Source organism: Canis lupus, chromosome 7, assembly GCF_048164855.1.
Source record: "Canis lupus baileyi chromosome 7, mCanLup2.hap1, whole genome shotgun sequence".
NCBI classification, from domain to species: Eukaryota; Metazoa; Chordata; class Mammalia; order Carnivora; family Canidae; genus Canis; species Canis lupus.
This window is the reverse complement of record NC_132844.1, coordinates 6,063,225-6,079,157: the sequence shown is the minus strand read 5'-3', so window position 1 is coordinate 6,079,157 and position 15,933 is coordinate 6,063,225. Positions and strand designations below refer to the sequence as shown.

Genomic DNA, 15,933 nt, shown 5'->3' with positions numbered 1-15,933 from the left:
AAATAACTTTGTATCTTTTTAAACTTAATGTTATATAATAACATTGCTCATGCTATTACAAGTTCTTCATTTTAATATATTTTGATGGTCGCATAATAGCTATTTTATTTAGACTTTTTACAATTTCACTTTTTTATTTTTAATTCCTCAATTCATATGATTTTTTAAAAAAATTTTAATGTAGGGGATCTCTAAGTGGCTCAGCGGTTTAGCGCACCTGCCTTTGGCCCAGGGCATGATCCTGGACCCCGGGATCGAGTCCCACATCGGGCTCCCTGCATGGAGCCTGCTTCTCCCTCTGCCTGTGTCTCTGCCTCTCTCTCTCTCTCTCTCATGAATAAATAAATAAAATCTTTAAAAAAAATAAAAATAAAAAAATTTAATGTATAGTGTGAGGTCAAGAGCTAAATTAATGAAGAATAACCCATGACTACATTGGTTTTTTGTTGTTGTTTTGTTTTTTAAAGATTTACTTATTTATTTGAGAAGGCAGGGAGTGGCAGAGGGAGAGGGACAAGCAAACTCCACGCCAAGTGCAAAGCCCAATGTGGGGCTGAATCCCATGACATCAAGATCATGACCTGAGCCAAAATCAAGAGTTGGATGCTTAACCCACTGAGCCACCAAGATGCACCCCCCCCCCCATGACTACATTGTTGCAGTTGACCTGCCTACGTTTACCACAACTAATGAACTAATTAGGGCAACAGGAAATTAAAATCAAAGTCGATGACCTATAACCAATGTGAATAAAATACAGTTTCATCTAAGTGTCTGTTATTATTGGTACTATAGTATCATTCTAGTTAGGAAATTGCAGTGAAGTTTTAAACCCTGATGGTATGGAGATTCTGATATATGTCCTTTCTAAAGTCATGCTTCTTCCTGATTTTTAAGAAAGGGATAACACTGGACAGTTACTAAGTGGTCTTAACTGTAATTATTGAAAGGCTCCAAGGAAAAGAGTCCAGTTCATCATTAGCATACATGGGTTTAGAATATGGGTGCTCAACCATGACTACACAGTAGAATCACCTGGGGAGGTCTCAAAAATACCACTGCCTAGATCTCAACTTTACACTTCTAAAAATTTTGATTGTTGTTTTGGGGAAGGGGCCCCTAGCATCAGTATTTTAAAATTCATTCCTCAAACGTTTTTAATGTGTAGAATCGCTAGTTTACAAGAGAGTAAAAGAAAAAAATCTTAAAATTTAGGCTGGATTATGTGTTTAACTTTTCAGAATAAAGCAAATAAAAGTCAACAATTATATAACCCTATATAAAATAAGATACCGTATTGGTTCTGTAAGCCACCATTCAGAAAGAATTGTTTCAAGAATTTCGGGAGGCAATGGCTCATTTTCCATTAGATTTAATCTGATTGCTTCTTCTTCTTCTGTAAATTGTACTTCTTGAAGCTAAAAAAAATCAGGAGACGAGAAAAAATTTAAAACTCTGTATTAATAAATAATACTCTATACATAGTTGATTAGGGCGAGACCTTTACTTCTTAGGTCATTTTTAAAATGCTGCTTGTTAAAAAAAAAATAAAAAAAATAAAATACTGCTTGTTAACACTTTAAAACTTGAACTCTTTTTAAAAAATCAACATTTAATATGGTTTAAAATATTAAATTATATATTATAGCTAAAAGGAGTTACTAGTGATTAGTATGAATGATTTTCAAACATGGCCTCAGGATAACTGTCTCATCACTTTGTGCTAAGATATTATTCAGTCTATCTCACACTCCCATAAGGTTTAACTAATTTTTGTCATTTATCTTATAGTTATTCAGCTCAGATCCTGATTGAAGGATGGGCCAGCCAGCCAGTCATCTGGGATACAATCCATAGCTGGGCCCATCTACAGGGGATAATTTGAGAAGAAAAGGGTCTACCTCTATCAGAAATGGTTAAAAGGTGAGTTAGAATTAAGAATTTTCTCTTTACAACCCCAGAAAGAAACCATTTAAGATATATATAAAATTTCTTACATGCATCATTAGAATATTTTGAGATCTCTGCTGTTGCTGGGGCAGATTTTTATGATATTTGATAGAAAACAGAGAACACAGTAAAGCAAAACCTTATAGTCTAGGTCAGACATATCAAATACCATAGTCCCAAATAAATGCTACACAACAGTTTTGTCAGGGAAAGCTTTTCAGATTTTTACTGGAGTCATGTAAAATTTAGCATTTTGTATTCTAGATGAGCAGTAAGATATGTATTTAACACGTGGGGTGGTTAATTTTTTTCTTCTTCCGAGAAACTTTATAGAGTTTTATACTGCTTATATTCTACTTCCCAAAAGTAACACCAGTAAGCATAATTATCTGCAAAGACAGTATTAATATTACTACTGGCTTCCTTGTATTTTCTTCTTCAATCTTGACATTGGCCTGAATTGCAAGTTCTTCAAGTTCTTGTTTTGCAAACCGTTCTTCATCAGAATCTTCTTCAAATTCAGTTCCAATTCTCTTTTCGGTTTTGAGCATTATTTTTTCTTGAAGGTATTCTTCAAACTGAATGTGAAAAATGCCCCATTTTTCTGCTAACTGCCTTCCACAGGTGGTTTTGCCAGAGCCATGGGGGCCCAGAAGGCATATTCTTACTGGAGGAGCCTGCCACAGGAGGTAGATTGGGGAGAGATAGGGCAGGAGGAGAGGGAAGAAAAGAAAGTTTTGAGTAATTTAGAAAACATAAGGGTTAGTCATTGCCTCTCCCCGCAAGACTGAATTATCACTTCACAACACCAATAGTGTCAGAGGGCACAACCATACACATATTTCAGTAATCCTCCTGGACACCATATAAAAATTGAAGTTCACAAAAATAGCCCAAATTATTCAGGAGAGTTTAAATTGTGTTCTATATGTTCTGTTTAAGAAGGCATTGGAATTAGGGGCACTGGCTGGCTCAGTCAGTAGAGCATGCAACTCTTGATCTCAGGGTTATGAGTTCAAGCCCCATGTTAGGCGTGGAGCTTACTTCTTCGAAAAAAATAAAGGAGAGAAGGCATTGATGTTTTTGAAAGTATAAGTGACAATGTATTGTGACTTGTACATTTTGATTTTGTAATCCCAAGCTAGGAAATTATATTAATAAAAAAACTCAAGAGAAACAAAAAATGACATGCCCGAAGACCTCCTAAATATTATTTCATATCCACAATGAAAAACCGCACTATGAAAATGCTATGAAAAACGTCAATTAGATGTTAAAATGGTACATCAAAATGATGAAGTATCATGACATCTATGTAGAAATATATAAACTTCCACTGATACAATGTTGAGTGAAAAAACAGATTATAAAATATTATATACACTGGAGAGAATATACATCCATGTGGAAGAGGGTGAGAAAGCAAAATAAAAAAATGAAGGTTCTTGTCTAAAGTTGATGCAATGATGCATGTGCTTTATTTTTCAAATGGATGTGTTTTTTATGATGATAGTAAAATACATAACATAAAATTTACCATTTAAAACATTTTTTTCAGTTTAATTCAAATATTTATTTATTGAGATGGCACACTTAAATACCACAAAATCCACCCATTTTTAGTATATAATCCAGTGGTTTAAAATATATTCATTTTAACTATTTTTATACAGTTCAGTGGCATTAAGTATACACACAATTTTGTGTAACCGTCACCACTATCCATTTCCAGAACTTTTGCATCATTCCACACTGAAACTCCACAAACTTGGGGAAACATGGATTGTTCTCTAGTTGTATAATAAGACTCCTTTTCAAGCCAATGAATCAGTATCAGCCCTTGCTCCTGAGAGAGGACCAGTCAGGCACAGACTTGTCCCTATGATCATACCTCTGAGTGTGAATCAGGTGAATAGTGATCTCATCTGAGGAACCACACTTCTAATAAATGGTGGACTTTTCGTGTCAACCCACGAAAAGTCCACCAATCCCTGAATCCCATTCATCCCCAAAATCCTGTCTTAAGATCAGCAGACTGCTCTGGAGTCTCTAGAGAGACCAACCAGCACAGGTGGCTTTTCATGTAGCAAGCAATAAATCTAGCTGTGTCTTTTTCCTTTAGCTAAAAAGACAAATATTAGGTGTTGGTTTGACACAACACGTTGGTTTGATTACTGCAGAAATTAAAGAAGAGAATTATTTTATGTTATATTCCAAAAAATAGTTCTTGAAACTTAGATAATTACACCATATTGTTTTATCAGACTGGGGACTTTACTATTTATTAAGTAAAATGATGAAGGTTGGCGGTCAGTCCTTGAAAAAGCATCCAGGAGCAATTATTAGGATTGGATAAGAATACTGTTTTCACCTTTAATGGTTCTTTATGAGCCACGTACTCCTCAGGATGCTCTAGAAACTTTTCTTTAGCCTCAGGACTTGAAAAATAGTAGATCTTTTCTCGATATTTAGCTGCTTCGTCTGGACTGCCTGGTTGTAGGATGAAGTTTTCTTTGAGAACCACTGGACAAAAGTGCTTTGTATCTCCCAAGTGCCTTTTCTTCTCTTTAATTCTGTCTTCATTCTACAAATATTGTTAAGTTTGGAGAACAGCGTTAAAAGTATTTTGATGTAAGACCAAAAGATGGAATTAAAAAAATAATGCTTCTTGAATAATATTTAATCCATAACAAGATGCCTTTAAACAGTCCACAAAAGGCCAGTTCTTAGGCAAATTTAATTAATTGTCAGTTTCTTGTATCCCTATAAGCTCACATCCTGAATAATATCTAATCTATAACAGTAATCTCTTTAAAACACTCAACAATTTTATGTGTACCCTTCCAGACCCTTTTTCAAAGTATATCCTACCAACAGACTGTAAAAATAGACATATATTTAGGTACGGACACAGTATTTTTAAAAACGCCCATGGGATAATACTTTACAAGACTATTCTACAACAAGCCTCTTTTATCCCCCCCAAAACAAGATATAATGAACAACTTTCTGTAAAAGGTGAAAACAGGAGGCTGGTCTATACTTTTCTTGCACCATTCTTGTTCAATTTTTGTATGAAAGTTATGCAAATGCTCCAAAATGAGCTGGGAAGTATTGTTATTTTTCTACCATGAGGAAGATGTTTTTAAAAAGATTTTTATCTATCTATCTATCTATCTATCTATCTATCTATCTATCTATTTATTTATTTATTTATAGAGTGTGAGTAGGAGGAGGGGCAGAGGGAGATGGAGAAAGAGACTCCCAAGCAGATTCTGCTCTGGGCATAATACAGGGCTCAATCTCACGACCCTGAGACCATGACCTGAGCCAAAATCAAGAGTCGAATGCTTAACCAACTGAGCACCCAGGCGCCCCTATTACATGGAAGGGTTTAAGCAACACAGGAATTATCTAATCAACAAAGGTATATTAGAAATGATTTGTAATTCCCTTCTATCATTCTTGTTTGTTCAGCTTTTATTGTTCTTCCTAAGCAAACTAGCAATTCATATTTTAAAAATCCCTTTTATCTTGACTTAGTATAAAGTTCCTATAATTTAAACCACTCTGTTTTTAATATTTGATTATATGCCCATTTTTGTTTCAAATGTTATTGGCTGCTTCTTTTTACCTAATTGGACTTGTTAGAAGTTTGTCTATTTGATTACACTTGCCAATGAACCAACTTTTCATTTTTTGAAATTAGGGCTACTGTTTTCATTTTTGTCTTCTTTCCCTATTTTGTTAAATTTTTGCCTTTATCTCCTTTCTGCACTCATTGGGTTTATTTCTTGTGCTTTTTTCCCAGATTCTGAGTTGAATGCTTAATTTTTCCTGCTAATAAATTCACTTAAAGTAGTTGGCAGACTTAAAAAAATATGAATGTGTCTTCCAGTTATATTTGAATTTCAGATAACAAATAATTTTTAGTAAAAATTTGTACCACACATAAAAATTATTCTTTACCTGAAATTCAAATATAATTGGGTATCATTTTTTAAAATCTGACAATTATAATTTCTACTTCTTCCATACTGCAAAGCATTTATATGTGATTTTTTGGAGGGCTAGAAAACAATATATGTATTTTTTTATTTTGAAGCTGAAATGTAAAATTTATCCAACTTCTAATAAATCTAAAATAAGGTCATGTGACACTTAAAAATTGTGTTGAATTCTAAAATCTTTGTTCTTATTTTATGACTTTTTATAATGTATTAAATTATAAAATGCAATTTTGTTTAAAAGCATTGTTGAACTCACAGTAAAAACATATGTACTCAAACACAACTGAAAGTATAAGTTCTGACCTTTGTGAAAGTCAGTATAATTTTGTTTCATGAGAATTTTATTTTATTTTAATTTTTTTTACTAAGGTATTTAAAAATTATTTATTTATTTAAATTTCCAGTATAATTAACATACAGTGTTATATTAGTTTCAGGTATACAATATAATGATTCAACAATTCTATATGTTTCTCGGGGCTCATCAAGGTAAGTACACTCTTAATCTCCTTTAGTTATTTCCCCCATTCCTCCACCCAATTCCCACCTGGCAACTACCACTTTTTTCTCTGTTTTTAAGAGTCTGTTTTGTTTTGGTTCATCTCTTTTTTCTTTGTTCATTTGTTTTACTTCTCAAGTTCCATGAGTGAAATCATTTGCTATTTATCTTTCTCTGACTTATTTCACTAGCATTACATCCTTTAGCTCCATCATGTCATTGCAAATGGCAAGATTTCATTCTTTTTTATGGCTGAAAGATTTTCCTCTGTGTGTGTGTGTGTGTGTGTGTGTGTATGTACCACTTTTTCTTTATCCATTCACCTATCAATGGACACTGGTAGATTTTCACTTCCCTGAATCTCCAGGGCTCCTGCTTGTCGTCCTCTCTGTTCCCTAATTGTCCCTTTAAAACTTCCACTTGCCTCTGTGCAGATCAGATTTCAGTTCACAGTGGGCTCTTTTCTCTATTGATGAAAACATGTCCTTATCACTTCTATGCCCAGTTTTGCTTATCTTTGACAGCATAAAGTATCCTTTCTTTGTTGTTTTAATGCACTTTCCCTTGAATTCTACTTTTACTGATACTCAGAATGCTATTTCCTCTTTTTTTTCATTAGGACTTGCTTTTTATATCTCAATCCATTTGAGTCCTAAGTTAATTGTAATGGCTTACATTGGTTGACTCCAGTTTTTCCTTATAATAGGTGGATCTAGAATTATCCCTAAATAAATTTTAGAAACAGAAAGTGAGGTATGTGTATAGAGGCAATAGGGTGGGGTTAGGGATATCTTAAAACAAAGGATTCTGGGAAAATGGTGATCTGAAGACACCTCCTTCTTTTCTCTACCACCATCTCAATATTAAACACTACTGGGCAGGCAGCTAGAATCCATCAACATCTGAGAGGAGGAAACCATATGGCATTATTTACCACTATGGGCTAGATGAGCACTTGGAGACAAACATCAGAGGGATCAGAGTATTAGATGTCAAGTCTCAGGAGGAATTTTTTACAGAGATCTCTGGATTTCCTGGAGAATGGTAATATCAGCAACTACCAGGGCAATTCTTGTGGTCTCTCTGGCTCACAAAAGACGAAGAAAGAGGTGTATGGGTAGGAAGAGTCCTCCCCAACCCTGCATCTGGGCAAGTATGAGATATACTTATCAGGCTTGTCTTAGGCCTCAGCAATGACTAGAAAACCACCACCCATGTAAGGCAGCCTAGCCAACTGCAGGATCAGTCAGATCAAATAGATCACAAAACATTGCAACAGAGATGGACAGAACCCAATCTCTGAGTGGAAAAATAATAGGGACATTAATAGAAATTCAAGTAAACACTAGAAAGAGTTCACAGGCACCAACAAAATGTGCAAATAAGCCTAAGAAGAGAGTAACAACTTGTGGTAGAATAATGGCCTCCCAAAGATCCCCAGAACCTGAGTGGGTTACCTTGTGTGTGATTAAGGATGTTGAGATGGGAAGCTCATCCAGGTGGTGGTCCTTAAGAGGGAAGCAAGAAGGTCAAAGGCAGAAGAAGAGATGAAATGATGAAAAGCAAAGGTTGAAGTAATGTGCTTTGAAGATGGAGGAAGAGGCCATAAACCAAAGAATGCAGGAGGCCTCCAGAAGCTGGAAAAGACAGGAAAAGGTTTCCCTCTAGCAGAAGGAACATAGCTAATATTGATTTTAGCCCTGTGAGATTCATTTCAGAGAGCTGACCTTGCGAACTAAATGATAACTTGGTTGTTTTAAGCCACTAACTTTGTGGTAATTTGTTACAACAGCAATAGGACCCCAACAAGTGCCTTAAATGAGAAGACTGAATGGAGACATATCTACAAATATATGAACAAAAAAGCAAAGAGATGGAGAATTTGAGGGAAAAGATAAAGATATTTGGAGGATAGACCCAAGAGATCTAGTAAGTATTAAGTATTATGGAAGGAAAAAAAGGAAGAGATGGAGAAGAGGCAAGAATTAATTTCCCACAGATACAGAAAGATATAACATACAGATTTAAGGGCACCCCAAGCATAGGCAAGATTGATGAGAAAAGACAAACACTTGCGCATATCTTGAATTCTGCAGTGGCATTAGAACTGTCATTTCTTTTTGTACTTTCTGTTTGGCAAAAGGGAAATATCTTTGTTGTTGATTTTTCCTATTGTAAAAATGGTATCTTTCTAATGTTAAAAAAAACAGGTAGTATAGATAAGCACTTAAAAAATAAAAATTAAAAAAAAAAAAAAATTACTTATAAGTCCATCACTCAGAGATAACAACCATTAACACTTATAATAGCTTGACTGAGGTATAGCTGACATTAAAACACTGTACAAAAAAATTTGATTAGTTCTGACACAAGTATTCATTTGTGTATTTACCACAACCAAGATGATAAACATATTCATGAATACCAGAAGTTTGCTCACATTTCTTCTCAAAATCTCTCTTTCCTGTCCCTTTTTGTCTCCTACCTGCTCCATCCCCAGGCAACTGGTGCTCTGTTTTCTAGCACTATAACTAGTTGGCACATTCTAAATTTTTATATAAATGGAATCAACAGGATATATTCTTTTTTTGTCTGGCTTCTTTCTTTTCACATAATTTCACATAATTTTCACCTTGAGATTCATCCAAGTTAGTGCCTGTTCATTAAAGGGTTGAAAATTTCAGTCCCACCCTCAACCTTCTGAGGTGGGATTAGACTGGAGTTTGAATCAGCCAATGGCCAATGACTTAGTCAGTCATGACATTGTAATGAAGCCCCCGTAAAATCGAAGAGAACAGCTTTTTGGACTTTTCTTTTAGAAAAGCTTCCTTGTGGCACCAAGCAGGGCACCAAGCTCCACAAGGACAGAAGCTTCTTTGTTCAGGACCTTGTCCTATGTATCAATTTACCTGGCTGTGGATTAGCATTCATCATATCCTCTAATAAACTGGTAAATGTAGGTAAATGTTTTCCTGAATTTCCTGTTTCTGCTGTCTTAGCAAATTAATTGAGGAGGTTATTGGAATCCCTAATCAGGCAGTCAGAAGCAGAGGAAACAACCTGGGTCTGAGGTGAGGTATGGGGGAGTGGTCCTTTAGGACTGAACCATTAATCTGTGGAATCTGATCCTCTCACCAGGTGGATAGTATCAGAATTGAGCTGATTTCTCAGACTCTGCTGGTGTCCAAGAACTACTTGGTGTTGTGTTGTGGAGAACCTCCTCCTATGCTGGAATCAGGTCTAGAAACCTTGAAAGAATTGATAAGACTCCAAATTAAAAGAATCACTTCCAAACACATGAGAAAATGCTCCGCGTCACTTGCCATCAGGGAAATACAAATCAAAACCACAATGAGATACCACCTCACACCAGTGAGAATGGGGCAAATTAACAAGGCAGGAAACCACAAATGTTGGAGAGGATGCGGAGAAAAGGGAACCCTCTTGCACTGTTGGTGGGAATGTGAACTGGTGCAGTCACTCTGGAAAACTGTGTGGAGGTTCCTCAAAGAGGTAAAAATAGACCTGCCCTACGACCCAGCAACTGCACTGGTGGGGATTTACCCCAAAGATACAGATGCAGTAAAACGCCGGGACACCTGCACCCCAATGTTTATAGCAGCGATGTCCACAATAGCCGAACTGTGGAAGAAGCCTCGGGTGTCCAATCGAAAGATGAATGGATAAAGAAGCTATGGTCTATGTATACACTGGAATATTCCTCAGCCATTAGAAATGACAAATACCCACCATTTGCTTCGACGTGGATGGAACTGGAGGGTATTATGCTGAGTGAAGTAAGTCAATCGGAGAAGGACAAACATTATATGGTCTCATTCATTTGGGGAATATAAAAAATAGTACAAGATATTAAAGGGGAAAGGAGAGAAAATGAGTGGGAAATATCAGGGAGGGAGACAGAACATGAGAGACTCTTAACTCTGGGAAACGAACAAGAGGTAGTGGAAGGGAAGGTGGGAGGGGTTTGGGGTGACTGGGTGACGGGCACTGAGGGGAGCACCTGACGGGATGAACACTGGGTGTTATGCTATATGTTGGCAAATTGAGCTCCAATAAAAAAAAAAAAGATTAAAAAATATACAAAACCAAAAACAAACAAAAACACTCAAAGTGTTAAAAAAATTATGTCTTAAAGTTTAAATTTTGTGATCAGTAACCTCTTGAATAAATGGAAATTTGCTTTTGAAAAAAAAATCACTTCCTATTTTATTAGGGATAGAAAGTGACTAGATACCTAAATTGGGTGGCTATCAAATGAGAATGGTTATGAAAATTCTGGTGCTAAGGGAGTAGATTAGTGCCTGATAATGACCTACTCCTCCCCCCCCATACTTCTCCTTATTATCATGCAAGCAGCCTCTCAAAGAGGCCGTTGCTATCTGTATTTTATTTTATTTATTTTTTATTTTTTTATTTTATTTTATTTTTTTAATAATAAATTTATTTTTTATTGGTGTTCAATTTACCAACATACAGAATAACACCCAGTGCTCATCCCGTCAAGTGCCCCCCTCAGTGCCCATCACCCATTTTACATGGAACACCCATTTCCCTTAAATGTTTCTGTATCTAATACCTATAGATGTTTGCATGGCAAGAAAATTAAAAGATTTCCCTTTTCTTTTCTTCATAGGTGTAATATACTGTCTAAGTAGCCCTGGCATTTCAGGGGTCAAGGGAAGCTGGGTGGAGGCCAAGTGTGTTGAAAAATGCTGAGTTATAAAATTGAGGATGCCTGCTTGTTTTCTTGGGGTCTGAAAGTGCTAGTTGCCACTCTGGATATATGCACTTTCAAGGATGTGACCCATGTGAATGAGCAATAATAAAGGAATCATACCTCTTCCTCTTCCTCCTCTTCTTCTTCTACCTCTTCATCAACTTCAGCTTCGGCCTGATAGTCTTCTGTTTCTTCATCATAATCTTCCATAGTTAGCTCCCATCCAGCATACTGGAAAGGTTCTGTAAAAAAAAAAGTAACTTTTGGGAAAACATTTTTAGGATAAAAGGATATTAGCATAGTGCAATAGCCAGAGATTAGGAAAAGTGATCTCTTACTTTAAATCGGTATGCGCATGGGTCTTGACAAATTTTTTATGTGACAACTGGCTGGTTTGGCCAGTGGTCTTTGTGCCCTGTGCTGCTCTGATTGGCAGATTTAATTATTTTAAACCTCGACCCAGACTATACTGAATGCTCTACTTAGTCAGGAAAGGCTGCAAACTTTCATGGCCGCTTTTCATAAGAGTACCTGTTCTGACAATAAATGTTACGATTACAGCTCTTACTTTCCATAGTCTCAACTACTTTCTGAAGTAGTTCCTCTGGAGTTCTGTCAGCAATCTCCAAGTTTAAAATTGGAATGAAAGACTCATTGATTGTTGCTTCCAGCTGTTTCCAGATGTGGTTGAAATATTTAATCTTCTCTTTAATTGGTTCCATTTCAGGAACATCGGGATAAGCATCTTCTGGAAACTCAGGGAGTACAACTTTTGAGTAAAGGTTAGAGAAAAGAAGAAAGGGTCTTAAAAAAATTGTATCTTTAGCTATATTGCCAAAATAATTCATAGTTTATAATATTTTAAAAACATTTGAAAGAAACTTAGTTTTCTAAGTAATATAAATTCATAAATTCATATTTTAATTTATGCTTTGTTTCTTATATTGGCTCAGACGAATTATCTACTAATAAGACCAAAATTATGGATAATTAATAAGAAATTCATGTGGCAACTTTAACTGTTAATAGAATGTATAAAATAAAATTGGATGAAAAACAGAACTATATGCTGGCTACATACATTTTTAATGTAATGAGCTAAATTAATACATATTAACTGACATACAACATAGAAAGAAATAAGTAGGAAGTTGGTACTATGCCTAAAATAAGGGACAGGATCCTTTGTAAAAGAATATGAAAAGTACTTTCACACATTAACTACTTTTATAATCTAACCTGTTTCAGATAATTCTTTAGTTTCCAGGTCCTCTTTGGATCCTTTTGAAATTTCTGTTCCAACTGTAGTATCCTCAGCAAGCTCAGATACTTAAAAAAAGAAATCTAATAGTTAGCATTTGGATTTTAAAACCTTATTCCTTTATGAAATTTTTGGTGCAAAGAAAATTTCAAAACATAGTTTAATTGTATGTACTACGTTTAAGTGAAACTACAGTTCCTGTTTAGTAAAGTATGGTGTAAAATATTTAATAATACAGGCAGAAAGTGAAGAATATTTAAAAATATACAAAAGGACATTGACTAAAATAATAATTGACACATGACACATGTAATTCTGGTGGATAACTGTTGTTAAATATTATTCAAACTTCTGTTCACATGGTATCAGACCATCAATTCCTGATATTTCTTTTAATTTCTTAAGATAACCCATGAAAATACACCAAAAGATCATAAAGCAGCAATGACAGACAATGATATATCAAAGTCCCAGCTGTGGGTGTAGGTGTGGCAAAACTGAGGAGAATCTCAACTAATATCGCTATTGACGGTATAGCTCAAACACTGTTTTCCTGGACAAGATAAGACATGCCTCACATGCAGATCCAGCATAAGTGGTTCAGGGAAAAAAGAACTAATTATCTAACTTCTCACTCCATAGTCTCTCCTAGTTCTGAGACCCAAATTTTGTGTAGACCAAATACATTTTTATATAATATTATATGAAATATATCATATTTCTACATATTGTATGAATTATGACACTTATTATAATTATATACTATAATTATAATAATTATAATATTATTATATATAACATAATATATAGAGATATATCCATTCTGTAACACTGGAAACTGTCTTCCAAGCTAAAGTAATAGTTGGGTCCTCTTTCTACAGAATTCCATAGTTAATACTCAAGAGAGTAGGATGTAGAAGAGGACAAGCCTCCAGGCATATTTAATTCTAAAGTGTTCAGTTATCTAAAGTATAAATGAAGACAAAGGCAACAACACCAAGAATATACGGAGAATTCTAAACTGTCTCAGTGTCTCTGACTAATTACGGGATGCAATAGTCAGAGATGACAAAGATCCAGCTGCAGTCTAGAAGAGTCAGGCAAGATGAATACTTACTAAATATCACCACTTGAACTAGGTCAACGCACATTAACTTGACCTTCAGGTCCATATTAGAGAGTACCAGGCAAAACATCAAAGTGAAAGGCACATATGTGTGTATGTGGGGGGGTGGTTGGGTGTGGCTCCTATAAATAGGTATGTGGCTCCTACCTACCCTTCCTTTTGATTACCCTGCTCTACCTGCTACAGCTGGACACAGTCTGCCCCATTCAAGGAGAAGTCAACAACGACAAAACAACAAGGCCCATGAAAAGATGTTATAATAAAGGGGAAGAGAGTATCAATCCAAATTTAGATGAAGAACTTGCTTTTGAAAAAGATTTCTAAAAAAAAAAAAAAAGAAAGAAAAAAGAAAAAGATTTCTTCTATAAAGCAGAGTAAATTTTAGAAAATACATTGTTGGAAAAAAAAAAATATATGGTTGGTGTACTCAAAAAGCACAGGAGGACAACATAGCCTATGAAATAGGAATCCTGAAGCAAAAAGTCAGAGACCAACCTAAGATAAAGATAGAAATACAAGAAACTAGTTGCAATATGAAAACAATGGAAGGAAATCTAAAATGGAATAGAATTCAAATATGTATTAGGAGAGAGGCAATAAGAAGCAGAAAATAAATCTCACGTGAAGGATAACAGCTCTCCAAAGAATACAGAGAAAAAAGAACAAAGAGATTAAAAACTATCAGGGAAAAGAAGATTAATGTGGTTGAGAAACAAAAACTATCTAACCAAAAGCAATAAAAAGTGATCCTGAAAAAGGAATCTGAAGCAATAAATGAAGATGCAATTGAAGAAGACCATTTTGAACCAGACAAAGACTAGTATAAAGGTAAAAAGAGCTCACTGAATTCCAGGAAAAATCACTCACATACTAGCAAAGTTGGAAAAAAAAAGTAGTATTGACGAATATGTTTTAAGCATCCCTGCAGAAAAGAAAAAAAGGGCACAAATAAAGTAATATCAGATTTTTCCTTGTGAAGACAATAGCATAATATCAACAGCAGAATTCTGAAAGAAAAAGGCTATGACAATAATTTAGTAGCATCTAAGTTGTTTTTCACGCATGAAAGCAATAGATTTGCAAGAATTCACACAATATACCACACTAGATGCTTAAGAAATTATTCAAAAATACAGGCCAGATGACTAAGAGAACTAAAAATCAGAACTGAAACCTCAGGAATGGAGAAACTGTGGAATCTGGGAGACACCCCCATGGAATCATCAACAGTCCTAATCCCACCGAGCTGCAGAAATTCGTGGCCAGTTCTAATGGGCTGGAAAGGACAGGCCTTTCCCAGTGGATGTATCCACTAGTGGGCGTTCGACAGTGTGGAGGAGTTGTGCCTCTTATAATACTATCTGGAGGAAGTTTATCAACAATTTCAGTATGAACCGTCATACTGAAACTTTATAAGAGTGACTCTGTTATAAGACTTAAGATATTCCAGAGAAAAACTTTCTCTTAGCCTTGAATCCAGTCAAGTCAAAACAAAACAAAATACCATGCTTAGAAAAATGGAAGGAAATATATCAGAATATTAAATATTTATTTCCTTTTGCTGGCAGAACTATGGTGATTTTCTCCCATCTTTCTATTTGTATGAATTCTACATTTCCTATAATTAGTATGTTAAATCAAACTTGACTGGACATCCAAGTGATTTTTATTTTTAAAAGATTTTATGTATTTATTAATTTATTTGAGAGAGAGAGAGAAAGTGTGGGCAAGCACAGGGAGAGGGAGAGAATCTCAGGTAGACTCCACGCTGAGCACAGAGCCCAACATGTGGCTCAATGTGTGGCTCGATTCCATGCCCCTGAGATCATGACCTGAGCCGAAATCAAGATGCTTAACTGACTGAGCCGCCCAGGCACCCCTGGATGGTTTTTAAACAAATAATTCAACATCAATTATATCAGAACTATGGTCACTGTCTGATAGACATTTTCCAAATTTCAAGTTCTATATTCTATTCAACATATCAATTCATTGGGACCTGTGGATACACGGTGCAGCTTAGTCATCCTTGAGTTTATGTTTTTGGGATTAGATTTTAATAGGTACAATATTTTTTTTCTATGACTTAAAGGTGATCATTTATAAAACTTTTTTCAGCCTACTTTTTTTCTTATGACAGTTCATAATTGTCAGCAAGAATCACTAGAGGTGTTCAATAAAATAGAGATTTCTAAACTCCATCCTAGACTTACTGAACCAGAAGTTGGGTGGAGCTCAGGAGCCTTTAAAATAAGAAATTTATGTTGGCAAATTGAACTCCAATAATAAAAAAAGAAACTTAGGTGATTCTTTTTTATTTTTAAAGATTCTATTTATTTGAGAGAGGGA

General features: G+C 35.2%; 1 protein-coding gene across 7 annotated transcripts in view; it reads right to left on the bottom strand.

Annotated features, from left to right (window-relative positions):
* AK9 (adenylate kinase 9) overlaps positions 1-15,933 on the bottom strand; it is a 127,224-nt gene that overhangs the window by 41,385 nt on the left and 69,906 nt on the right. For 6 of the 7 annotated variants that reach the window (XM_072831794.1, XM_072831796.1, XM_072831793.1 and 3 more), the window contains 6 exons: positions 12,437-12,526; positions 11,766-11,966; positions 11,318-11,439; positions 4,322-4,534; positions 2,364-2,627; positions 1,294-1,418 (listed from right to left, as the gene is read on the bottom strand). In XM_072831794.1, the coding sequence (XP_072687895.1) occupies positions 1,294-1,418; positions 2,364-2,627; positions 4,322-4,534; positions 11,318-11,439; positions 11,766-11,966; positions 12,437-12,526 (1,015 nt within the window). The remainder of the gene's footprint in view (positions 1-1,293; positions 1,419-2,363; positions 2,628-4,321; positions 4,535-11,317; positions 11,440-11,765; positions 11,967-12,436; positions 12,527-15,933) is intronic. The other variant, XM_072831795.1, reaches the window with a different exon arrangement.